General features: G+C 49.8%; 1 protein-coding gene across 1 annotated transcript in view; it reads right to left on the bottom strand.

Annotated features, from left to right (window-relative positions):
• SLC5A5 (solute carrier family 5 member 5) overlaps positions 1 to 26,032 on the bottom strand; it is a 103,348-nt gene that overhangs the window by 55,971 nt on the left and 21,345 nt on the right. The window contains exons 2-4 of the mRNA XM_086946802.1: positions 3,696 to 4,140; positions 1,887 to 1,952; positions 1,726 to 1,777 (exon numbers count right to left, since the gene is read on the bottom strand). Of these exons, the coding sequence (XP_086802928.1) occupies positions 1,726 to 1,777; positions 1,887 to 1,952; positions 3,696 to 4,058 (481 nt within the window). The 5' untranslated portion in view covers positions 4,059 to 4,140. The remainder of the gene's footprint in view (positions 1 to 1,725; positions 1,778 to 1,886; positions 1,953 to 3,695; positions 4,141 to 26,032) is intronic.

Raw genomic sequence — 26,032 nt, 5'->3', positions numbered from 1 at the left:
GTCGCATCTTGGATGTCGCCGCTGTAGTTGTTGCATCGAGCGGATGCTTCACGCATCGTGGAGAAGAGCGTCGCCGCTGGAGCTGTTGCCGTCGCATCGTAAGGGTGTCGCCGCTGCAGTCCACGCATCGAACTGAGAGCTTCTCATATCCCCGAGAAGCGTGCCGCATCTGGAAGATCTTCACGTCTTTATTTCTTTGCACCTGACTTTTGCCGCATTTCCCATCGCTGCGACATTGCTTGTCGTGGAAGCGCAATGCAACTTAAGGTACATTGACGCAGAGTGTCACATCTAAGAACTGAACTGAACTAAGCTTAATCTACCATCTTAAAGTAATCAGAGTGTTTATTTTTGTCGTTTATGGTCTTGTGGTAACTCTATATAAAGTCTATTTATTTTTTATATAAAATCTGTGTGGTGTCCATTTGTAGTGTTGTCACTGGGTTACTGTATGTGGTCACAACTGCCTAACTTACAACGCCTTTGAAGTAAGCTTTGACTGCTCACGCCACGCAATCTAGAGGGTGAGCAGGGGTTACATAAAGGCAGTAAAGGCGCCAAAGGCAGTAAAGGCAATGAAGGCAGCAAAAGCAACAAGGTATAAAGGCAGCAGACAGTAACAGCAGCAAAGGCAGTAAAGGCTGTAAAAGCAGTAAAGGCAGTAAAGGCAGCAAAGGAAGTAAAGGCAATAAAGCAGCCAAGGCGACAAAGGCAGCAAAGGCAATAAAGGCAGTAGGCAGTAAAGGCAGCAAATGCAGCAAATGCAGTAAAGAAGCAAAGGCAGTAAAGGCAGCAAAGCCAGAAAAGGAAGCACAGGAAGCAAAGGCAGCAAAGGCAGTAAAGACAGTAAATGTAGTAAATGAGGTAAAGCCAATACAGGCAGTAAAGGAATTAAATGCAGTAAAGGCAATACAGGCAGTAAAGGCAGTAAAGGTAGCAAAGACTGTAAAGGCAATAAAGGCAGTAAATACAGTAAAGGCAATAAAGGCAGTAAAGGCAGCAAAGGCAGCATAGACGCGGTAAGATGGAAGATTCCATAAAATATATGTTACAAAACAATAAAAGCATTCATCTTACTTTGTGTTTCTTTAGGTTAGAAAAGTCAAACTATATCAGTACGTTTAAAGGTGCTCGTGTAGGAGTCTAGCAGAAGGGGCTTTGAAGGAGGCTGCTTGATTGACCGAGTAATTAACTAAATTGCAATAATAATATTCCACATTTGTAAAGCGCACAATCACCCATAAGGGTCTCTAGGCGCTGGGGCCCGTCAAGAAAGATTAAGCAAGCTATTGCCCAGAGTCACATGGTGCTGGGCTAATCTGCCGCCGGTGATCGAACCGTGATCCGCAGTTTCTGGAGTCAGTCGCCCTAGCCGCGGCGCCACACCTCTCTCTATATAATAATCATTACATTTGCCGTAGTGCACCAGAAACAAACTCACTGGAGAAATAAGATACACGTCTCACTGTTGATACACTCTCCCACTTTGGATCTTCCTGTTTGGAATTATTATCCATCATGGCCAGTTTACCCAGGAGCATGGACCACTCTGCTCCTGGCCATGGCCTGTAAACTGGCCATGAAAAGCTGATGCAACACAAGTCAGTCTGTGCAACATCCACATATCTTGAAAGGGATGCCACAAGTTTGGCAAGATAAACAGTGCAAAGAAGAGAAATCCTTAGATCCCTGTTTCTTATTGGGTAATAACAAGTTACGACTGACCTTGATTGATGATTAAAGCTGGTGCATAGATGACGATTCCAGTATACAGCATCTGTATGAGGAAAAACATGGCATATCTCTGTTAATGAAGATGAACGCATGCACAAAGGCGCATGGCCACACTTGCGGCACTTGCACACAATATTGTAGATAGCTCTTACCGTTGCTAACACATACTGGATGGTTCCAAAGAGACGGACAGCTCTGCTGAACCTCAGCTCCAGGTACTGAAAGGCAAGCAGATCCAGGGTGAGAAACATGGGGCGGCCCAGCATGCCCCCCCTCCCCGCCTGTCTGTGGTCCAGATCTGCCTCATGTACACTGGTTTCCATGCACAGCCCCCTTTCTGTGCTTCTTTCCCATCTCTTCTCCCTAATCCTTGGTTTCTACTACTGCCTTACTTTTCCAATTCCTTCACCCTAGTCTTCATTCTGCCCTAGTTCTCTCCTCTGCTTTTTACCTCCACTTTCCACTTCTCTTTCCTTCAGTTCCATTTTCTTCTCCTCAACATCTTTTTCTGGGACGAATCATCGAGTTTCCTCCTTCTCTTTTCCCCTCTTCAGATTTTAATGGGTCCTTCACTTTTCCATCTTGTGTTGTACATTGTTCTGACTGTGAGAGTCTGTCTGAGTGAACTTGTCGCTCACAGACGGCCACGCCCTGATTTACACCATGGAGTAGATTGCAACCTCTGTTCATGCTTTTACAGCTAGTTAGAGAAGCTATTAAGGGCCAATCATCTTGTTATATTCCCAGTGACCTCAATATATCTCCAGTTACTTGAACTTACCCCCAATAATCTCACTATTCCCCCAATTGTTTTGCTATGTCCCCAATCACCTTTGAATATCTTCAATCCCTGTGTTTTACCCCTAAAGCCTTGCTATACCTCCATGATTGCATTCCTGTGTCCCCAATCACCTTGCTATACCCCAGTGGATTTAATGTACCCTCCATTGCCTTGTTGTGTCCTCGATCACCATTCTAAACCCCGAGTGCCTTTAGTATACCTCTTAATTGCGCTGCTATGTCCCCTATCACCTTGCTAAATCCCTGGTGGCCATACATACTCCCTGACTGCCTTGCTATGTTCCAGATCACCTTTCTTTACCCTGACCACCTTACTAAACCATTCCTTTTTGCTTGCTATGCCCTGAATAAACTGCTCCACCTCGATCATGTTGCAATAAGTCCAAACACCTTGATTTTACCCAATGGCTTTGCTCTAACCGCAATTTCCGTGCTATTTTCTCAATCACCTTGCCAAGCATCTGATTTGCCTTACTAGACCTCCGATGCCTTGCTGTGACCCCAATCACTTTACTACACAAACTATCACCTTGCAATAGCTAAAATCCATTTGCTTTCTCCAATAGCCTTGCTATACACTGCAGATTGACTTACTGAGTCACCAATCACCTTGCTGAGCTTTTGATTGCATTGCTATCCCCTAATTGCCTTTCTATGCCCCAATCATCTTGTGACACCATTCAAAAATCTTTCCTATACCTACTCTGATTCTCTTGTAGTGTCTCCAATCACTTTGCTATACCCCCAAAGGGCTTCATTATCCCCCAATTGACTTGCAATGTCCCCACTCAACTTGCTATAATGCGATGCCCTTACTAAGCCCCCAAATTGCCTTGCTAAGTCCCAATTTCCTTGCTAAGCCTCTCATACCCTTACTATACTCTCAATAGCCTTGCTATGCCTACAGTCTCCCCGACACACCAAAAATTACCTTACAATGTGTCCAAGCACCTTGCTTTACCCCGGCGGCCTTCTTATACCCCCCGATTGCCTTGTTGTATCCCCTCTGAGTCTCTTACAATGCCCACAATCATCTTGCCACACCCTAATATCCTAACTACACCTTTGGCTACCTTGCTATGTCTGCAATCACCCTGCTATGCCAAGATCATTCTGCAATATGTCCAAACATCTTCCCATACCCTGTAGCCTTACTATACCTCATATGTGCTTGTAAGCTGAAGTCTGTAGAAGACTGGCAAGAAGAAGTAGGCCGTCAGCAGGCTGTTGAGGCTCTGTCCAATGCACATCTGTACAAACTTGGCACCATAGCGGTAGGCTTCAGCAGGCACCCCTAGCACCTGGATGGCAGACATGAAACTGGCAGCTAGGGACAGACCCACTGGCACAGCCGACATCTGGCGGCCACCAGTGAAGAACTCCTCTGCGGTCTTCTGGCCTCCCTTGCGTAGAGCGAAGAAGAGGCCGATGCCCGTGGAAATGAAGAGCATCAGAGAGAAGACGAGGTAGTCCCACAGACCAAAAGTCAGCTTCTCTGGCTCAAACAGGTTCTGCTCCTCCATAGTCCGGCACTAGGCACACCTGCTAGAAGAGATCTGCTGAGGTGGAGTCCTTAAAAAATACACTGAGGTAGAGTCAAGTGCTCTGAAAAGAGAATACATGAGGCAGAAAAGTTCAAGATTTAAGCTCACAAAATCGAACTCCTAGTATTGCACGAGTACGCTCACAAACATGCATTGGACATATGTGGCCACGTCAAAATATTCTGAATTCTGAAACTATTCAATGCAAAAGACCATGAAGGCCCTACTTGTGAAGCAACGCATTTCAGATCCTATACAATTTTAGCAGAGCAATTAGTATTTCAGTAGGTTGTAGTGTGGGTCGAGAAGCATTCAGCATCCTGATTGGCTACTTGGAATTTTGCTTAGACAGTCAGAATTCTAAATTCTTTACAACATTCTAATCTATGAATTTATCCTTTTGGAAAATTCTTATTTGATTTCTCTACTTTCTAGCAAAACAAGGTGTAAAATACCTTGCCATGCTAGGACGTTACAAATCCATCATAGCGTAGTATGGGGTGGCGTATCATGACATAAGCAAATTTGTCCCTCCTCCAGGTCCATTACTCATCAGGCTGACCCTCTTAAGACCATGTACCCTCCAGGAATGCAAACAATGAAATGTCAATTGACTTGGTATCCAGGTGTACGACACCTGGAGCAAGTTGCTGCATTTTGAATGCACAGTGAGCTCACGAGGCTGGGCGCCTCGAGAACATTCTGTCAGTGCTTCACTTGGTCTTCCCTATGGTTGGAGGCCATGACAGGGCCTACATTCCAAACTTATTAACACACATTAGACCTGAAGCAGAAAATCACTTGTGGTCTCTTTTATTAGCACTTTAATCAAATACCGCATTTTCTGGGACCTGGTGAATTTGGACGGTGGTTGGGTAGCTCATGTCCCCGACAGCCGAACCCAAACCACGGGTGTGGCTTTCGCTGCTTGGGTCTCAGCCCTCTGGCCGTTGTAAAGAAGAGCTTACAGTGATGGTAAAGCAAGATGTGTAAGGTTGCTAACCACCAAATGAGGATTCTTAGATATCTAAAATTATTCCTCCCTCAAGAGGACCTCAAGCAGGTGGTTCAATTCCTTGTCCTGCAGAGGCTAGACTACAGTAGTGCTACACTCTGTGGCCTTCCAAATACACCTTGGCCCCACTCAGGGCCTCCTTGAATGCCGCTGCTAGATTATTACTGGTACAAAAAGGAATGAACGCATATCCCCAGCAGTAAGATCTCTAAAATGGTTACCCTACGAAGCAAGAATACAGCTAAAGATTGCTTGTTTGACACATTAAGCCCACCACTTCCTGGCTCAAAAGCTTGAACTATCAGGAAGGGGTAGAGCATTAAGAAGTGTCAATTCTCTCCCATTGAAACCTCAGATGTTTCTCAGAAAGAGAACGAGACTCAGAGCTTTCTCTGGCTCGGCACCAAAGATCTGGAACGCCCTCCCACCGGAAGTCCGCAGAATCCCCCACTCGGCTGCCTTCAAACATGAAGTAAAAATAATTCTAATGAACAAGTTCTTGCCTTAAATGGTCATAGATCGTCTGCTTTCTCAACGACCCCTACTACGCCCTTTTTTGCCTAACCATTTTAAAGCGCAGGGTTGTCTGTTATACCCTAATAAGCATTGTTTGTTTTCATTCTGGTACATTGTTTGCCCCAGTATTGGAACTTTCATAGATTCCCATGCTTTTGTATCATTCCCCGTCGTTGGAATGGGAGTCTCGGAAGAGGACGGGGAATGATACAAAAGCATGGGAATCTATGAAAGTTACCAATACTGGGGAACTAAAGTTACAGGAAAGTAACTTGTTTTCTTCCCACTCCAGAGAGTGCAACAGTAGGGAAAGCGTTGGATAGCGTAGGGGCAAAAATTACTAATCGATATTAAATTACTCACCTTCAATTTGATATTTTTCACCACTATATTCTGTCCATTCAATATTTTGTCCATTCTATATTTTGACTTCGATATTTTGGTAATTCTATATTTTGAATTCGATATTTTTTCTTGTTACCAGATTCAAAGAGAGTCTAAAGATAAAGACCCCCATTGACCTTTCCTGACAAGCCTCTACGGCTCCTACTTAGAATGATTGATAATCAACTTATGTTCTCTGGATGACTTACCAGTGTATCAGAGACACTACCTTTGCCACTAAAATCTTCCTTACACACTTTTTCAGAAACCCACCAATAAATGGTTTAGTTGTGGGGACAGCTGCTTTGAGGTCCATCAACTCGAATGTTGGTTCCATTTCAAAATGAAAACAGAGCTCTTGCAATCTCCTACACTTCTGCAAAGCCACAAACTCTTCTCTTCACATACAATAGCCAAGTGGACCTACTGACTTACTTCCACCCTGCCACCTGAAAATATAGGCAATGTAGTTAGAAATCTGTATGTCTTGGCCACATAAAATCTAAAAATACAATACCGTTTTAATTGACGAACGTGTGGAGCAGGAAGAGTTAGCAAATCTATCTGGGTAAGCTTTGGTATTACATGCAGATGGTGTACCAAACGTTTGAGCTATTTCCTTAGGAAGAAACAGAGCTGAACTAGGAGGGAAAAATGGGAGCTGATGGAGCCTAACGCTACCTGGCTTGGGACAGTGAAAGAGCAAACTTGGCTGTAGTATTAGTTTAAAAATACATCATTTCAAGATGTAAATATGGCTATTGGACTGCCATCAACATACTGAAAGTGTCACTATATTTCTTGTAATGTAGTCGAACCTAAGCTTTGGACTGGAACATGCTTTGCAAAACTGTAGAATAGAAGACCTTTGATCCGTCTCCTACACAAAGTGTATTGTTCATTTGTCCGCAACTGATGTGCTCACAATGTGCAAGGCCACTATGGAACAGGTAGTTATGGGAACTGAGACTGGGAGGTGTGCTGATAATAAGCAGACCGGCATGCTGTTAAAGGGAATCATGGAGGGTACAATGGAAAAGGAAGCGACGGTCACAATGACAGTGAGAGAGTTGGTCTGGAAGATACAGATTTGCACACAGGAACACAGGCAGCTATACTAGAATGGATATGGCACGCAGGCAAACATGGCGAATGGGAAATGTGGATACAGATATTGTGATCAGAGGCTCCATGTAACACTGTTGTATTAATGTCAGCAAATCTTAAATAGTTATCACCCAAACCACTTCCTAGCTACACTAGCCAGAACAGAACGGGGTCTGTGTGTACTTGTAGTGAAATGTACCACATGCAAAGATATTACTATCCGCTGCTCAGTTGCTTATTTGTTGACATGTTGATGTGAATGTGCATATTATTTTGTTCAAGCTGCATTAAAGTCAAGTGGTTCACAAAAAGACAATATGAAGAGGTAGAAGGCTTCTTCACATTACTGAAACTGGATATGCAAAAGTAACTAGAATACTTACAAATATAGATTCATAATAAGTATTTTTATAGACTTGTAAATCATATGCCAATAACGTTAACAATTACCATCCCCCAGAGTACCACAAATAGATTCTGAACAAATAATATAGACCACGTCTTAAAAAAAGAGAAGGAATGGGTATGGCTGAGCTCCAAGTAGAGCAGTGCACTGCCTACAGTTCACGTGCAGGGCGTTAACTTTTGCTTATCTGGATCAAATTATGTATTTTTAATCCCAGTATGTTTGGCTCCCTATGCCACCCACCTCGAGCAGTTCACTTCCGCAAACCTTTTTATTTATGTACCTAATTCAAACCTCCGCTAGCAAAAGTATACAAACAGACCTGCTGGGGCCGCGCTGCTTGCTGTTCCACTTCAAGCGCTCTTTCAGTACGGTGCTCCTTCAATACGACGATTCAGAAGTGACAGCCATAACACATTTGCGAAATCCGTTTAAGAAACTGATCACACCAGGAAGGGACACGAAATAACCAAAGACTGAGAGCGTACCATCACAGTTAACAAGCCCAGGAGTTGTATGCGCCGCCAAAGTGAAAGTGCATCGCGATCGCATTGCACTTGGTGAAAGTGAAAGTGCATAGCAATGCACTTATTGACCCATGACAGGAGGAAAGACAGATGGCCCCAGGCCAGGAGACCAGGAGGAAAGACAGATGGCGGCTGATGGCGTGCACGCTTGCTTGCACGCAAGATTGAGGCCACCAAAATGCCTGTGGTAGCACTTTGAAAACCCGCTTTCTAAATGTCTCGCAGAGCAGCGCATGCGCTGGCTCAGGCAAGACCTAAAAAGGAGCTCCCTAAAAGTGAGCAGTTGAAGGATTCAAGTTGTCAGCCAGTCAAAAGAATTAAAAAGAGGCTCTTTTCCAGAAGAGGAACAAACACAAGTCGAGAAAGGAAGGAAAGCCACTGAATAAGAAGGAAGCGAATACGAACTACAATAAAGCCAAGCAATGGAAGAATGGAGCACACTGCAAGTAATCGTGGTTGCCCACAAATGGTCTTTCGTAGCTAAATGCTGTCTGGTAGGCATGACCTGAAATTACACTTCAGTGAGCGCTGAGAATATCAGAGTGCACGAGAAGGGAATCACAGAGGAAAGGAAGGAACCAAAGGGACCAGAGTGGGGAGCAATACTGGTTAACTAGGTGTCAGCTGTTGGTGTACAGTCTGTTCCACTGAGAAAGAGGTGCATAGTCTCACTTATTGTATCTAAGTTTCACTTGTTGAAGCACAGTATCACTCACTGATTGTCTTATTTCTTGAAGCCATGCTCATTTGGAACAAGTCCCCCAGTGAGATGCACAGCCCCCCTCATTCAGTGTCAGTACCTCACAGTGGTAAACAGCCTCGCTCATTCAGTGTGAGTCCCACACAGTGGTGCACAGCCTCTGTCATTCAGTGTGAGTCCCAAGAGTGGTGCACAGCCTCTGCCATTCAGTGTGAGTCCCAGGAGTGGTGCACAGCCTCTCATTCAGGGTGAGTCCCACACAGTGGTGCACAGCCTCTCTCATTCAGTGTGAGTCCCACACAGTGGTGAAGTCTCTCTCATTCAGTGTGAGTACCTCACACTGATGCACAGCCTTGCTCATTCAGTGTGAGTCCCTCACAGTGTGCACAGCCTCTCTCATTCAGTGTGAGTCCCAAGAGTGGTGCACAGCCTCTCTGATTCAGTGTGAGTCCCACACAGTGGTGCACAGCCTCTCTCGTTCAGTGTGAGTCCCGCACACTGATACACAGCCTCTCTCATTCAGTGTGAGTCCCAAGAGTGGTGCACAGCCTCTCTCATTCAGTGTGAGTCCCACACAGTGATCCACAGCTTCTCTCATTCAGTGTGAGTCCCTCACAGTGGTGCACAACCTCTCTCATTCAGTGTGAGTTCCTCACAGTGTGCACAACCTCTCTCATTCAGTGTGAGTCCCAAGAGTGGTGCACAGCCTCTCTCATTCAGTTTGAGTCCCTCACAGTGTCAACAGCCTCTCTCATTCAGTGTGAGTCCCAAACAGTGGTGCACAGCCTCTCTCATTCAGTGAGAGTCCCACACAGTGGTGCACAGCCTCTCTCATTCAGTGTGAGTCCCTCACAGTGGTGCACAGTCTCTCTCATTCAGTGTGAGTCCCACACAGTGGTGCACAGACTCTCTTGTTCAGTGTGAGTCCCAAACAGTGGTGCACAGCCTCTCTCATTCAATGTGAGTCCCACAGTGGTGCACTGCTCTCTCCTTCAGTGTGAGTCCCACACAGTGATGCACAGCTTCTCTAATTCAGTGTGAGTCCCACACAGTGGTGCACAGCCTCTCTCATTCAGTGTGAGTCCCACAGTGGTGCACTGCTCTCTCCTTCAGTGTGAGTCCCATACAGTGATGCACAGCTTCTCTCAATCCGTGTGAGTCCCTCACAGTGGTGCACAGCCTCTCTCATTCAATGTGAGTCCCACAGTGGTGCACTGCTCTCTCCTTCAGTGTGAGTCCCAAGAGTAGTGCACAGCTTCTCTCATTCAGTGTGAGTCCCACTCAGTGGTGCACAGCCTCTCTCATTCAGTATGAGTCCCACACAGTGGTGCACAGCCTCTCTCATTCAGTGTGAGTCCCAAGAATGGTGCACAGCCTCTCTCATTCAGTGTGAGTCCCACACAGTAGTGCACAGTCTCTCCCATTCAGTGTGAGTCCCAAGAATGGTGCACAGCCTCTATCATTCAGTGTGTGTTCCCACACAGTGGTGCACAGCCTCTCTCATTCAGTGTGATTCCCAAATAGTAGTGCACAGCCTCTCCAATTCAGTGTGAGTCCCTCACTGTGTCCACGGCCTCTCTCATTCAGTGTGAGTCCCTCACAGTAGTGCACAGTCTCTCTCATTCAGTGTGGGTCCCACACAGTGGTGCACATCCTCTCTTGTTCAGTGTGAGTCCCAAACAGTGGTGCACAGCCTCTTTCATTCAATGTGAGTCCCACAGTGGTGCACTGCTCTCTCCTTCAGTGTGAGTCCCAAGAGTAGTGCACAGCTTCTCTCATTCAGTGTGAGTCCCACTCAGTGGTGCACAGCCTCTCTAATTCAGTGTGGGTCCCACACAGTGGTGCACATCCTCTCTTGTTCAGTGTGAGTCCCAAACAGTGGTGCACAGCCTCTCTCATTCATTATGAGTCCCACAGTGGTGCACTGCTCTCTCCTTCAGTGTGAGTCCCAAGAGCAGTGCACAGCTTCTCTCATTCAGTGTGAGTCCCACTCAGTGGTGCACAGCCTCTCTCATTCAGTGTGAGTCCCAAACAGCGGTGCACAGCCTCTCTCATTCAGTGTGAGTCCCACACAGTGGTGCACAGCCTCTCTCATTCAGTGTGAGTCCCACACAGTGGTGCACAGCCTCTCTCATTCAGTGTGAGTCCCACACAGTGGTGCACAGCCTCTCTCATTCAATATGAGTCCCACAGTGGTGCACTGCTCTCTCCTTCAGTGTGAGTCCCAAGAGTAGTACACAGCTTCTCTCATTCAGTGTGAGTCCCACTCAGTGGTGCACAGCCTCTCTAATTCAGTGTGAGTCCCACACAGTGGTGCACAGCCTCTCTCATTCAGTGTGAGTCCCAAGAATGGTGCACCGCCTCTCTCATTCAGTGTGAGTCCCACACAGTAGTGCACAGTCTCTCTCATTCAGTGTGAGTACCTCACACTGATGCACAGCCTCTCTCATTCAATGTGAGTCCTAAGAATGGTGCACAGCCTCTATCATTCAGTGTGAGTTCCCACACAGTGGTGCACAGCCTCTCCCATTCAGTGTGATTCCCAAATAGTGGTGCACAGCCTCTCTCATTCAGTGTGAGTCCCACACACTGATGTACAGCCTCGCTCATTCAGTGTGAGTCCCAAGAGTGGTGCACAGCCTCTCTCCGTCAGTGTGAGTCCCTCACAGTGGTGCACAGTCTCTCTCATTCAGTGTGGGTCCCACACAGTGGTGCACATCCTCTCTTGTTCAGTGTGAGTCCCAAACAGTGGTGCACAGCCTCTCTCATTCAATGTGAGTCCCACAGTGGTGCACTGCTCTCTCCTTCAGTGTGAGTTCCAAGAGTAGTGCACAGCTTCTCTCATTCAGCGTGAGTCCCACTCAGTGGTGCACAGCCTCTCTAATTCAGTGTGAGTCCCACACAGTGGTGCACAGCCTCCCTCATTCAGTGTGAGTCCCAGGAATGGTGCACAGCCTCTCTCATTCAGTGTGAGTCCCACACAGTAGTGCACATTCAGTGTGAGTACCTCACACTGATGCACAGCCTCTCTCATTCAATGTGAGTCCTAAGAATGGTGCACCGCCTCTATCATTCAGTGCGAGTTCCCACACAGTGGTGCACAGCCTCTCTCATTCAGTGTGAGTCCCAAACAGTGGTGCACAGCCTCTCTCATTCAGTGAGAGTCCCACACAGTGGTGCACAGCCTCTCTCATTCAGTGTGAGTCCCTCACAGTGGTGCACAGTCTCTCTCATTCAGTGTGAGTCCCACACAGTGGTGCACAGACTCTCTTGTTCAGTGTGAGTCCCAAACAGTGGTGCACAGCCTCTCTCATTCAATGTGAGTCCCACAGTGGTGCACTGCTCTCTCCTTCAGTGTGAGTCCCACACAGTGATGCACAGCTTCTCTAATTCAGTGTGAGTCCCACACAGTGGTGCACAGCCTCTCTCATTCAGTGTGAGTCCCACAGTGGTGCACTGCTCTCTCCTTCAGTGTGAGTCCCACACAGTGATGCACAGCTTCTCTCAATCCGTGTGAGTCCCTCACAGTGGTGCACAGCCTCTCTCATTCAATGTGAGTCCCACAGTGGTGCACTGCTCTCTCCTTCAGTGTGAGTCCCAAGAGTAGTGCACAGCCTCTCTCATTCAGTGTGAGTCCCACTCAGTGGTGCACAGCCTCTCTCATTCAGTGTGAGTCCCAAGAATGGTGCACAGCCTCTCTCATTCAGTGTGAGTCCCACACAGTAGTGCACAGTCTCTCCCATTCAGTGTGAGTCCCAAGAATGGTGCACAGCCTCTATCATTCAGTGTGTGTTCCCACACAGTGGTGCACAGCCTCTCTCATTCAGTGTGATTCCCAAATTGTAGTGCACAGCCTCTCCAATTCAGTGTGAGTCCCTCACTGTGTCCACGGCCTCTCTCATTCAGTGTGAGTCCCTCACAGTAGTGCACAGTCTCTCTCATTCAGTGTGGGTCCCACACAGTGGTGCACATCCTCTCTTGTTCAGTGTGAGTCCCAAACAGTGGTGCACAGCCTCTTTCATTCAATGTGAGTCCCACAGTGGTGCACTGCTCTCTCCTTCAGTGTGAGTCCCAAGAGTAGTGCACAGCTTCTCTCATTCAGTGTGAGTCCCACTCAGTGGTGCACAGCCTCTCTAATTCAGTGTGGGTCCCACACAGTGGTGCACATCCTCTCTTGTTCAGTGTGAGTCCCAAACAGTGGTGCACAGCCTCTCTCATTCAATATGAGTCCCACAGTGGTGCACTGCTCTCTCCTTCAGTGTGAGTCCCAAGAGCAGTGCACAGCTTCTCTCATTCAGTGTGAGTCCCACTCAGTGGTGCACAGCCTCTCTCATTCAGTGTGAGTCCCAAACAGGGGTGCACAGCCTCTCTCATTCAGTGTGAGTCCCACACAGTGGTGCACAGCCTCTCTCATTTAGTGTGAGTCCCACACAGTGGTGCACAGCCTCTCTCATTCAGTGTGAGTCCCACACAGTGGTGCACAGCCTCTCTCATTCAATATGAGTCCCACAGTGGTGCACTGCTCTCTCCTTCAGTGTGAGTCCCAAGAGTAGTGCACAGCTTCTCTCATTCAGTGTGAGTCCCACTCAGTGGTGCACAGCCTCTCTAATTCAGTGTGAGTCCCACACAGTGGTGCACAGCCTCTCTCATTCAGTGTGAGTCCCAAGAATGGTGCACCGCCTCTCTCATTCAGTGTGAGTCCCACACAGTAGTGCACAGTCTCTCTCATTCAGTGTGAGTACCTCACACTGATGCACAGCCTCTCTCATTCAATGTGAGTCCTAAGAATGGTGCACAGCCTCTATCATTCAGTGTGAGTTCCCACACAGTGGTGCACAGCCTCTCCCATTCAGTGTGATTCCCAAATAGTGGTGCACAGCCTCTCTCATTCAGTGTGAGTCCCACACACTGATGTACAGCCTCGCTCATTCAGTGTGAGTCCCAAGAGTGGTGCACAGCCTCTCTCCGTCAGTGTGAGTCCCTCACAGTGGTGCACAGTCTCTCTCATTCAGTGTGGGTCCCACAGTGGTGCACTGCTCTCTCCTTCAGTGTGAGTCCCAAGAGTAGTGCACAGCTTCTCTCATTCAGCGTGAGTCCCACTCAGTGGTGCACAGCCTCTCTAATTCAGTGTGAGTCCCACACAGTGGTGCACAGCCTCCCTCATTCAGTGTGAGTCCCAAGAATGGTGCACAGCCTCTCTCATTCAGTGTGAGTCCCACACAGTAGTGCACATTCAGTGTGAGTACCTCACACTGATGCACAGCCTCTCTCATTCAATGTGAGTCCTAAGAATGGTGCACCGCCTCTATCATTCAGTGCGAGTTCCCACACAGTGGTGCACAGTCTCTCTCATTCAGTGTGATTCCCAAATAGTGGTGCACAGCCTCTCTCATTCAGTGTCAGTCCCGCGCAGTGGTATACAGCCTCTCTCATTCAGTGTGAGTCCCAAGAATGGTGCACGGCCTCGCTCATTCAGTGTGAGTTCCACACAGTGGTGCACAGCCTCTCTCATTCAGTGTGAGTCCCAAGAGTGGTGCACAGCCTCTCTCATTCAGTGTGAGTCCCACACACTGATGTACAGCCTCGCTCATTCAGTGTGAGTCCCTCAGAGTGTGCACAGCCTCTTTCATTCAGTGTGAGTCCCAAGAGTGGTGCACAGCCTCTCTCCGCCAGTGTGAGTCCCACACAGTGGTGCACAGCCTCTCTCATTCAGTGTGAGTACCGCACACTGTTGCACACCCTCTCTCATTCAGTGTGAGTCCCAAGAGTGGTGCACTGCTCTCTCCTTCAGTGTGAGTCCCAAGAGTAGTGCACAGCCTCTCTCGTTCAGTGTGAGTCCCACACAGTGGTGCACAGCCTCTCTCATTCAGTGTGAGTCCCACACAGTGGTATACAGCCTCTCTCATTCAGTGTGAGTCCCACACAGTGGTGCACAGCCTCTCTCATTCAGTGTGAGTCCCAAACAGCGGTGCACAGCCTCTCTCGTTCAGTGTGAGTCCCACACAGTGGTGCACAGCCTCTCTCATTCAGTGTGAGTCCCACACAGTGGTGGACAGCCTCTCTCATTCAGTGTGAGTCCCACACAGTGGTGCACAGCCTCTCTCATTCAATATGAGTCCCACAGTGGTGCACTGCTCTCTCCTTCAGTGTGAGTCCCAAGAGTAGTACACAGCTTCTCTCATTCAGTGTGAGTCCCACACAGTGGTGCACAGCCTCTCTAATTCAGTGTGAGTCCCACACAGTGGTGCACAGCCTCTCTCATTCAGTGTGAGTCCCAAGAATGGTGCACCGCCTCTCTCATTCAGTGTGAGTCCCACACAGTAGTGCACAGTCTCTCTCATTCAGTGTGAGTACCTCACACTGATGCACAGCCTCTCTCATTCAATGTGAGTCCTAAGAATGATGCACAGCCTCTATCATTCAGTGTGAGTTCCCACACAGTGGTGCACAGCCTCTCCCATTCAGTGTGATTCCCAAATAGTGGTGCACAGCCTCTCTCATTCAGTGTGAGTCCCACCGACTGATGTACAGCCTCGCTCATTCAGTGTGAGTCCCAAGAGTGGTGCACAGCCTCTCTCCGTCAGTGTGAGTCCCTCACAGTGGTGCACAGTCTCTCTCATTCAGTGTGGGTCCCACACAGTGGTGCACATCCTCTCTTGTTCAGTGTGAGTCCCAAACAGTGGTGCACAGCCTCTCTCCTTCAGTGTGAGTCCCAAGAGTAGTGCACAGCTTCTCTCATTCAGCGTGAGTCCCACTCAGTGGTGCACAGCCTCTCTAATTCACTGTGAGGCCCACACAGTGGTGCACAGCCTCCCTCATTCAGTGTGAGTCCCAAGAATGGTGCACAGCCTCTCTCATTCAGTGTGAGTCCCACACAGTAGTGCACATTCAGTGTGAGTACCTCACACTGATGCACAGCCTCTCTCATTCAATGTGAGTCCTAAGAATGGTGCACCGCCTCTATCATTCAGTGCGACTTCCCACACAGTGGTGCACAGCCTCTCTCATTCAGTGTGATTCCCAAATAGTGGTGCACAGCCTCTCTCATTCAGTGTCAGTCCCGCGCAGTGGTATACAGCCTCTCTCATTCAGTGTGAGTCCCAAGAATGGTGCACGGCCTCGCTCATTCAGTGTGAGTTCCACACAGTGGTGCACAGCCTCTCTCATTCAGTGTGAGTTCCAAGAGTGGTGCACAGCCTCTCTCATTCAGTGTGAGTCCCAAGAGTGGTGCACAGCCTCACTCATTCAGTGTGAGTCCCACACAGTGGTGCGCAGTTTCTCTCATTCACAGTGAGTCCCTCACGGTGTGCACAGCCTCTCTCATTCAGTGTGAGTCCGTCACAGTGTGCACAGCCTCTCTCCGTCAGTGTGAGTCCCAAACAGTGGTGCACAGCCTCTCTCCTTCAGTGTGAGTCCCAAACAGTGATGCACAGCCTCTCTCATTCAGTGTCAGTCCCAAGAGTGGTGCACGGCCTCGCTCATTCAGTGTGAGTCCCACACAGTGGTGCACAGCCTCTATCGTTCAGTGTGAGTCCCAAGAGTGGTCCACAGCCTCGCTCATTCAATGTGAGCCCCACAGTGGTGCACTGCTCTCTCCTTCAGTGTGAGTCCCAAGAGTAGTGCACAGCTTCTCTCATTCAGTGTGAGTCCCACTCAGTGGTGCACATCCTCTCTCATTCAGTGTGAGTCCCAAGAATGGTGCACAGCCTCTCTCATTCAGTGTGAGTCCCACACAGTAGTGCACAGTCTCTCTCATTCAGTGTGAGTACCTCACACTGATGCACAGCCTCTCTCATTCAATGTGAGTCCTAAGAATGGTGCACAGCCTCTATCATTCATTGTGATTTCCCACACAGTGGTGCACAGCCTCTCTCATTCAGTGTGATTCCCAAATAGTGGTGCACAGCCTCTCTCATTCAGTGTCAGTCCCGCACACTGATGTACAACCTCTCTCATTCAGTGTGAGTCCCAAGAATGGTGCACGGCCTTGCTCATTCAGTGTGAGTTCCACACAGTGGTGCACAGCCTCTCTCATTCAGTGTGAGTCCCAAGAGAGGTGCACAGCCTCTCTCATTTAGTGTGAGTCCCACACACTGATGTACAGCCTCACTCATTCAGTGTGAGTCCCTCACAGTGGTGCACAGTTTCTCTCATTCAGTGTGGGTCCCACACAGTGGTGCACATCCTCTCTTGTTCAGTGTGAGTCCCAAACAGTGGTGCACAGCCTCTCTCATTCAATGTGAGTCCCACAGTGGTGCACTGCTCTCTCCTTCAGTGTGAGTCCCAAGAGTAGTGCACAGCTTCTCTCATTCAGCGTGAGTCCCACTCAGTGGTGCACAGCCTCTCTAATTCAGTGTGAGTCCCACACAGTGGTGCACAGCCTCCCTCATTCAGTGTGAGTCCCAAGAATGGTTTACTGCCTCTCTCATTAAGTGTGAGTCCCACACAGTAGTGCACAGTCTCTCTCATTCAGTGTGAGTACCTCACACTGATACACAGCCTCTCTCATTCAATGTGAGTCCTAAGAATGGTGCACAGCCTCTATCATTCAGTGCGAGTTCCCACACAGTGGTGCACAGCCTCTCTCATTCAGTGTGATTCCCAAATAGTGGTGCACAGCCTCTCTCATTCAGTGTCAGTCCCGCACAGTGGTATACAGCCTCTCTCATTCAGTGTGAGTCCCAAGAATGGTGCACGGCCTCGCTCATTCAGTGTGAGTTCCACACAGTGGTGCACAGCCTCTCTCATTCAGTGTGAGTCCCAAGACTGGTGCACAGCCTCTCTCATTCAGTGTGAGTCCCACACACTGATGTACAGCCTCGCTCATTCAGTGTGAGTCCCTCAGAGTGTGCACAGCCTCTCTCATTCAGTGTGAGCCCCAAGAGTGGTGCACAGCCTCTCTCTCCGCCAGTGTGAGTCCCACACAGTGGTGCACAGGCTCTCTCATTCAGTGTGAGTCCCAAGAATGGTGCACAGTCTCTCTCATTCAGTGTGAGTCCCACACAGTGGGGCACAGCCTCTCTCATTCGGTGTGAGTCCCACACAGTGGTGCACAGCCTCTATCGTTCAGTGTGAGTACCGCACACTGTTGCACACCCTCTATCATTCAGTGTGAGTCCCAAGAGTGGTGCATGGGCTTGCTCATTCAGTGTGAGTCCCACACAGTGGTGCACAGCCTCTATCATTCAGTGTGAGTCCCAAGAGTGGTACACAGCCTCTCTCATTCAGTGTGAGTCCCACTCAGTGGTGCACAGCCTCACTCATTCAGTGTGAGTCCCACACAGTGGTGCACAGTTTCTCTCATTCAGTGTGAGTCCCTCACAGTGTGCACAGCCCCGCTCATTCACAGTGAGTCCCTCACGGTGTGCACAGCCTCTCTCATTCAGTGTGAGTCCCTCACAGTGTGCACAGCCTCTCTCATTCAGTGTGAGTCCCAAACAGCGGTGCACAGCCTCTCTCGTTCAGTGTGAGTCCCACACAGTGGTGCACAACCTCTCTCATTCAGTGTGAATCCCAAACAGTGGTGCACAGCCTCTCTCCTTCAGTGTAAGTCCCAAGAGTGGTGCACAACCTCTCTCATTCAGTGTGAGTCCCAAGAGTGGTGCACGGCCTCGCTCATTCAGTGTGAGTCCCACACAGTGGTGCACAGTCTCTCTCATTCAGTGTGAGTACCTCACACTGATGCACAGCCTCGCTCATTCAGTGTGAGTCCCTCACAGTGTGCACAGCCTCTCTCATTTAGTGTGAGTCCCTAGAGTGGTGCACGGCCTCTCTCATTCAGTGTGAGTCCCACACAGTGGTGCACAGCCTCTCTCATTCAGTGTGAGTCCCGCACACTCGTGCACAGCCTCTCTCATTAAGTGTGAGTCCCAAGAGTGGTGCACAGCCTCTCTCATTCAGTGTGAGTCCCATACAGTGGTGCACAGCCTCTCTCATTCAATGTGAGTCCCACAGTGGTGCACTGCTCTCTCCTTCAGTGTGAGTCCCAAGAGTAGTGCACAGCTTCTCTCATTCAGCGTGAGTCCCACTCAGTGGTGCACAGCCTCTCTAATTCAGTGTGAGTCCCACACAGTGGTGCACAGCCTCCCTCATTCAGTGTGAGTCCCAAGAATGGTGCACAGCCTCTCTCATTCAGTGTGAGTCCCACACAGTAGTGCACATTCAGTGTGAGTACCTCACACTGATGCACAGCCTCTCTCATTCAATGTGAGTCCTAAGAATGGTGCACCGCCTCTATCATTCAGTGCGAGTTCCCACACAGTGGTGCACAGCCTCTCTCATTCAGTGTGATTCCCAAATAGTGGTGCACAGCCTCTCTCATTCAGTGTCAGTCCCGCGCAGTGGTATACAGCCTCTCTCATTCAGTGTGAGTCCCAAGAATGGTGCACGGACTCGCTCATTCAGTGTGAGTTCCACACAGTGGTGCACAGCCTCTCTCATTCAGTGTGAGTCCCAAGAGTGGTGCACAGCCTCTCTCATTCAGTGTGAGTCCCAAGAGTGGTGCACAGCCTCACTCATTCAGTGTGAGTCCCACACAGTGGTGCGCAGTTTCTCTCATTCACAGTGAGTGCCTCACGGTGTGCACAGCCTCTCTCATTCAGTGTGAGTCCGTCACAGTGTGCACAGCCTCTCTCATTCAGTGTGAGTCCCAAACAGTGGTGCACAGCCTCTCTCCTTCAGTGTGAGTCCCAAACAGTGGTGCACAGCCTCTCTCATTCAGTGTCAGTCCCAAGAGTGGTGCACGGCCTCGCTCATTCAGTGTGAGTCCCACACAGTGGTGCACAGCCTCTATCGTTCAGTGTGAGTCCCAAGAGTGGTCCACAGCCTCGCTCATTCAATGTGAGCCCCACAGTGGTGCACTGCTCTCTCCTTCAGTGTGAGTCCCAAGAGTAGTGCACAGCTTCTCTCATTCAGTGTGAGTCCCACTCAGTGGTGCACAGCCTCTCTCATTCAGTGTGAGTCCCAAGAATGGTGCACAGCCTCTCTCATTCAGTGTGAGTCCCACACAGTAGTGCACAGTCTCTCTCATTCAGTGTGAGTACCTCACACTGATGCACAGCCTCTCTCATTCAATGTGAGTCCTAAGAATGGTGCACAGCCTCTATCATTCATTGTGAGTTCCCACACAGTGGTGCACAGCCTCTATCATTCAGTGTGATTCCCAAATAGTGGTGCACAGCCTCTCTCATTCAGTGTCAGTCCCGCACACTGATGTACAACCTCTCTCATTCAGTGTGAGTCCCAAGAATGGTGCACGGCCTTGCTCATTCAGTGTGAGTTCCACACAGTGGTGCACAGCCTCTCTCATTCAGTGTGAGTCCCAAGAGTGGTGCACAGCCTCTCTCATTTAGTGTGAGTCCCACACACTGATGTACAGCCTCACTCATTCAGTGTGAGTCCCTCACAGTGGTGCACAGTTTCTCTCATTCAGTGTGGGTCCCACACAGTGGTGCACATCCTCTCTTGTTCAGTGTGAGTCCCAAACAGTGGTGCACAGCCTCTCTCATTCAATGTGAGTCCCACAGTGGTGCACTGCTCTCTCCTTCAGTGTGAGTCCCAAGAGTAGTGCACAGCTTCTCTCATTCAGCGTGAGTCCCACTCAGTGGTGCACAGCCTCTCTAATTCAGTGTGAGTCCCACACAGTGGTGCACAGCCTCCCTCATTCAGTGTGAGTCCCAAGAATGGTTTACTGCCTCTCTCATTAAGTGTGAGTCCCACACAGTAGAGCACAGTCTCTCTCATTCAGTGTGAGTACCTCACACTGATACACAGCCTCTCTCATTCAATGTGAGTCCTAAGAATGGTGCACAGCCTCTATCATTCAGTGCGAGTTCCCACACAGTGGTGCACAGCCTCTCTCATTCAGTGTGATTCCCAAATAGTGGTGCACAGCCTCTCTCATTCAGTGTCAGTCCCGCACAGTGGTATACAGCCTCTCTCATTCAGTGTGAGTCCCAAGAATGGTGCACGGCCTCGCTCATTCAGTGTGAGTTCCACACAGTGGTGCACAGCCTCTCTCATTCAGTGTGAGTCCCAAGACTGGTGCACAGCCTCTCTCATTCAGTGTGAGTCCCACACACTGATGTACAGCCTCGCTCATTCAGTGTGAGTCCCTCAGAGTGTGCACAGCCTCTCTCATTCAGTGTGAGTCCCAAGAGTGGTGCACAGCCTCTCTCTCCGCCAGTGTGAGTCCCACACAGTGGTGCACAGGCTCTCTCATTCAGTGTGAGTCCCAAGAATGGTGCACAGTCTCTCTCATTCAGTGTGAGTCCCACACAGTGGTGCACAGCCTCTCTCATTCGGTGTGAGTCCCACACAGTGGTGCACAGCCTCTATCGTTCAGTGTGAGTACCGCACACTGTTGCACACCCTCTATCATTCAGTGTGAGTCCCAAGAGTGGTGCATGGGCTCGCTCATTCAGTGTGAGTCCCACACAGTGGTGCACAGCCTCTATCGTTCAGTGTGAGTCCCAAGAGTGGTACACAGCCTCTCTCATTCAGTGTGAGTCCCACTCAGTGGTGCACAGCCTCACTCATTCAGTGTGAGTCCCACACAGTGGTGCACAGTTTCTCTCATTCAGTGTGAGTCCCTCACAGTGTGCACAGCCCCGCTCATTCACAGTGAGTCCCTCACGGTGTGCACAGCCTCTCTCATTCAGTGTGAGTCCCTCACAGTGTGCACAGCCTCTCTCATTCAGTGTGAGTCCCAAACAGCGGTGCACAGCCTCTCTCGTTCAGTGTGAGTCCCACACAGTGGTGCACAACCTCTCTCATTCAGTGTGAATCCCAAACAGTGGTGCACAGCCTCTCTCCTTCAGTGTAAGTCCCAAGAGTGGTGCACAACCTCTCTCATTCAGTGTGAGTCCCAAGAGTGGTGCACGGCCTCGCTCATTCAGTGTGAGTCCCACACAGTGGTGCACAGTCTCTCTCATTCAGTGTGAGTACCTCACACTGATGCACAGCCTCGCTCATTCAGTGTGAGTCCCTCACAGTGTGCACAGCCTCTCTCATTTAGTGTGAGTCCCTAGAGTGGTGCACGGCCTCTCTCATTCAGTGTGAGTCCCACACAGTGGTGCACAGCCTCTCTCATTCAGTGTGAGTCCCGCACACTCGTGCACAGCCTCTCTCATTAAGTGTGAGTCCCAAGAGTGGTGCACAGCCTCGCTCATTAAGTGTGAGTCCCATACAGTGGTGCACAGCCTCTCTCATTCAGTGTGAGTCCCAAGAGTAGTGCACAGCCTCTCTCATTCAGTGTGAGTCCCACGCAGTGGTGCAAAGCCTCTCCCATTCAGTGTGAGTCCCACACAGTAGTGCACAGTCTCTCTCATTCAGTGTGAGTACCTCACACTGATGCACAGCCTCTCTCATTCAATGTGAGTCCTAAGAATGGTGCACAGCCTCTATCATTCAGTGCGAGTTCCCACACAGTGGTGCACAGCCTCTCTCATTCAGTGTGATTCCCAAAAAGTGGTGCACAGCCTCTCTCATTCAGTGTCAGTCCCGCACAGTGGTATACAGCCTCTCTCATTCAGTGTGAGTCCCAAGAATGGTGCACGGCCTCGCTCATTCAGTGTGAGTTCCACACAGTGGTGCACAGCCTCTCTCATTCAGTGTGAGTCCCAAGACTGGTGCACAGCCTCTCTCATTCAGTGTGAGTCCCACACACTGATGTACAGCCACGCTCATTCAGTGTGAGTCCCTCAGAGTGTGCACAGCCTCTCTCATTCAGTATGAGTCCCAAGAGTGGTGCACAGCCTCTCTCCGCCAGTGTGAGTCCCACACAGTGGTGCACAGCCTCTCTCATTCAGTGTGAGTCCCAAGAATGGTGCACAGTCTCTCTCATTCAGTGTGAGTCCCACACAGTGGTGCACAGCCTCTCTCATTCAGTGTGAGTCCCACACAGTGGTGCACAGCCTCTCTCATTCAGTGTGAGTCCCAAGAATGGTGCACAGCCTCTCTCATTCAGTGTGAGTCCCACACAGTAGTGCACAGTCTCTCTCATTCAGTGTGAGTACCTCACACTGATGCACAGCCTCTCTCATTCAATGTGAGTCCTAAGAATGGTGCACAGCCTCTATCATTCATTGTGAGTTCCCACACAGTGGTGCACAGCCTCTCTCATTCAGTGTGATTCCCAAATAGTGGTGCACAGCCTCTCTCATTCAGTGTCAGTCCCGCACACTGATGTACAACCTCTCTCATTCAGTGTGAGTCCCAAGAATGGTGCACGGCCTTGCTCATTCAGTGTGAGTTCCACACTGTGGTGCACAGCCTCTCTCATTCAGTGTGAGTCCCAAGAGTGGTGCACAGCCTCTCTCATTCAGTGTGAGTCCCACACACTGATGTACAGCCTCACTCATTCAGTGTGAGTCCCTCACAGTGGTGCACAGTTTCTCTCATTCAGTGTGGGTCCCACACAGTGGTGCACATCCTCTCTTGTTCAGTGTGAGTCCCAAACAGTGGTGCACAGCCTCTCTCATTCAATGTGAGTCCCACAGTGGTGCACTGCTCTCTCCTTCAGTGTGAGTCCCAAGAGTAGTGCACAGCTTCTCTCATTCAGCGTGAGTCCCACTCAGTGGTGCACAGCCTCTCTAATTCAGTGTGAGTCCCACACAGTGGTGCACAGCCTCCCTCATTCAGTGTGAGTCCCAAGAATGGTTTACAGCCTCTCTCATTAAGTGTGAGTCCCACACAGTAGTGCACAGTCTCTCTCATTCAGTGTGAGTACCTCACACTGATACACAGCCTCTCTCATTCAATGTGAGTCCTAAGAATGGTGCACAGCCTCTATCATTCAGTGCGAGTTCCCACACAGTGGTGCACAGCCTCTCTCATTCAGTGTGATTCCCAAATAGTGGTGCACAGCCTCTCTCATTCAGTGTCAGTCCCGCACAGTGGTATACAGCCTCTCTCATTCAGTGTGAGTCCCAAGAATGGTGCACAGCCTCGCTCATTCAGTGTGAGTTCCACACAGTGGTGCACAGCCTCTCTCATTCAGTGTGAGTCCCAAGACTGGTGCACAGCCTCTCTCATTCAGTGTGAGTCCCACACACTGATGTACAGCCTCGCTCATTCAGTGTGAGTCCCTCAGAGTGTGCACAGCCTCTCTCATTCAGTGTGAGTCCCAAGAGTGGTGCACAGCCTCTCTCTCCGCCAGTGTGAGTCCCACACAGTGGTGCACAGGCTCTCTCATTCAGTGTGAGTCCCAAGAATGGTGCACAGTCTCTCTCATTCAGTGTGAGTCCCACACAGTGGTGCACAGCCTCTCTCATTCGGTGTGAGTCCCACACAGTGGTGCACAACCTCTATCGTTCAGTGTGAGTACCGCACACTGTTGCACACCCTCTATCATTCAGTGTGAGTCCCAAGAGTGGTGCATGGGCTCGCTCATTCAGTGTGAGTCCCACACAGTGGTGCACAGCCTCTATCGTTCAGTGTGAGTCCCAAGAGTGGTACACAGCCTCTCTCATTCAGTGTGAGTCCCACTCAGTGGTGCACAGCCTCACTCATTCAGTGTGAGTCCCACACAGTGGTGCACAGTTTCTCTCATTCAGTGTGAGTCCCTCACAGTGTGCACAGCCCCGCTCATTCACAGTGAGTACCTCACGGTGTGCACAGCCTCTCTCATTCAGTGTGAGTCCCTCACAGTGTGCACAGCCTCTCTCATTCAGTGTGAGTCCCAAACAGCGGTGCACAGCCTCTCTCGTTCAGTGTGAGTCCCACACAGTGGTGCACAACCTCTCTCATTCAGTGTGAATCCCAAACAGTGGTGCACAGCCTCTCTCCTTCAGTGTAAGTCCCAAGAGTGGTGCACAACCTCTCTCATTCAGTGTGAGTCCCAAGAGTGGTGCACAGCCTCGCTCATTCAGTGTGAGTCCCACACAGTGGTGCGCAGTCTCTCTCATTCAGTGTGAGTACCTCACACTGATGCACAGCCTCACTCATTCAGTGTGAGTCCCTCACAGTGTGCACAGCCTCTCTCATTTAGTGTGAGTCCCTAGAGTGGTGCGCGGCCTCTCTCATTCAGTGTGAGTCCCACACAGTGGTGCACAGCCTCTCTCATTCAGTGTGAGTCCCGCACACTCGTGCACAGCCTCTCTCATTAAGTGTGAGTCCCAAGAGTGGTGCACAGCCTCGCTCATTAAGTGTGAGTCCCATACAGTGGTGCACAGCCTCTCTCATTCAGTGTGAGTCCCAAGAGTAGTGCACAGCCTCTCTCATTCAGTGTGAGTCCCACGCAGTGGTGCAAAGCCTCTCCCATTCAGTGTGAGTCCCACACAGTAGTGCACAGTCTCTCTCATTCAGTGTGAGTACCTCACACTGATGCACAGCCTCTCTCATTCAATGTGAGTCCTAAGAATGGTGCACAACCTCTATCATTCAGTGCGAGTTCCCACACAGTGGTGCACAGCCTCTCTCATTCAGTGTGATTCCCAAATAGTGGTGCACAGCCTCTCTCATTCAGTGTCAGTCCCGCACAGTGGTATACAGCCTCTCTCATTCAGTGTGAGTCCCAAGAATGGTGCACGGCCTCGCTCATTCAGTGTGAGTTCCACACAGTGGTGCACAGCCTCTCTCATTCAGTGTGAGTCCCAAGACTGGTGCACAGCCTCTCTCATTCAGTGTGAGTCCCACACACTGATGTACAGCCTCGCTCATTCAGTGTGAGTCCCTCAGAGTGTGCACAGCCTCTCTCATTCAGTATGAGTCCCAAGAGTGGTGCACAGCCTCTCTCCGCCAGTGTGAGTCCCACACAGTGGTGCACAGCCTCTCTCATTCAGTGTGAGTCCCAAGAATGGTGCACAGTCTCTCTCATTCAGTGTGAGTCCCACACAGTGGTGCACAGCCTCTCTCATTCAGTGTGAGTCCCACACAGTGGTGCACAGCCTCTATCGTTCAGTGTGAGTACCGCACACTGTTGCACACCCTCTATCATTCAGTGTGAGTCCCACACAGTGGTGCACAGCCTCTATCGTTCAGTGTGAGTCCCAAGAGTGGTACACAGCCTCTCTCATTCAGTGTGAGTCCCACTCAGTGGTGCACAGCCTCACTCATTCAGTGTGAATCCCACACAGTGGTGCACAGTTTCTCTCATTCAGTGTGAGTCCCTCACAGTGTGCACAGCCCCGCTCATTCACAGTGAGTCCCTCACGGTGTGCACAGCCTCTCTCATTCAGTGTGAGTCCCTCACAGTGTGCACAGCCTCTCTCATTCAGTGTGAGTCCCAAACAGCGGTTCACAGCCTCTCTCATTCAGTGTAAGTCCCACACAGGGGTGCACAACCTCTCTCATTCAGTG

Source organism: Lissotriton vulgaris, chromosome 12, assembly GCF_964263255.1.
Source record: "Lissotriton vulgaris chromosome 12, aLisVul1.2, whole genome shotgun sequence".
NCBI lineage: Eukaryota > Metazoa > Chordata > Amphibia > Caudata > Salamandridae > Lissotriton > Lissotriton vulgaris.
Note: the sequence above shows the minus strand (reverse complement) of the source record. Positions and strands in the feature narration are given on the sequence as shown.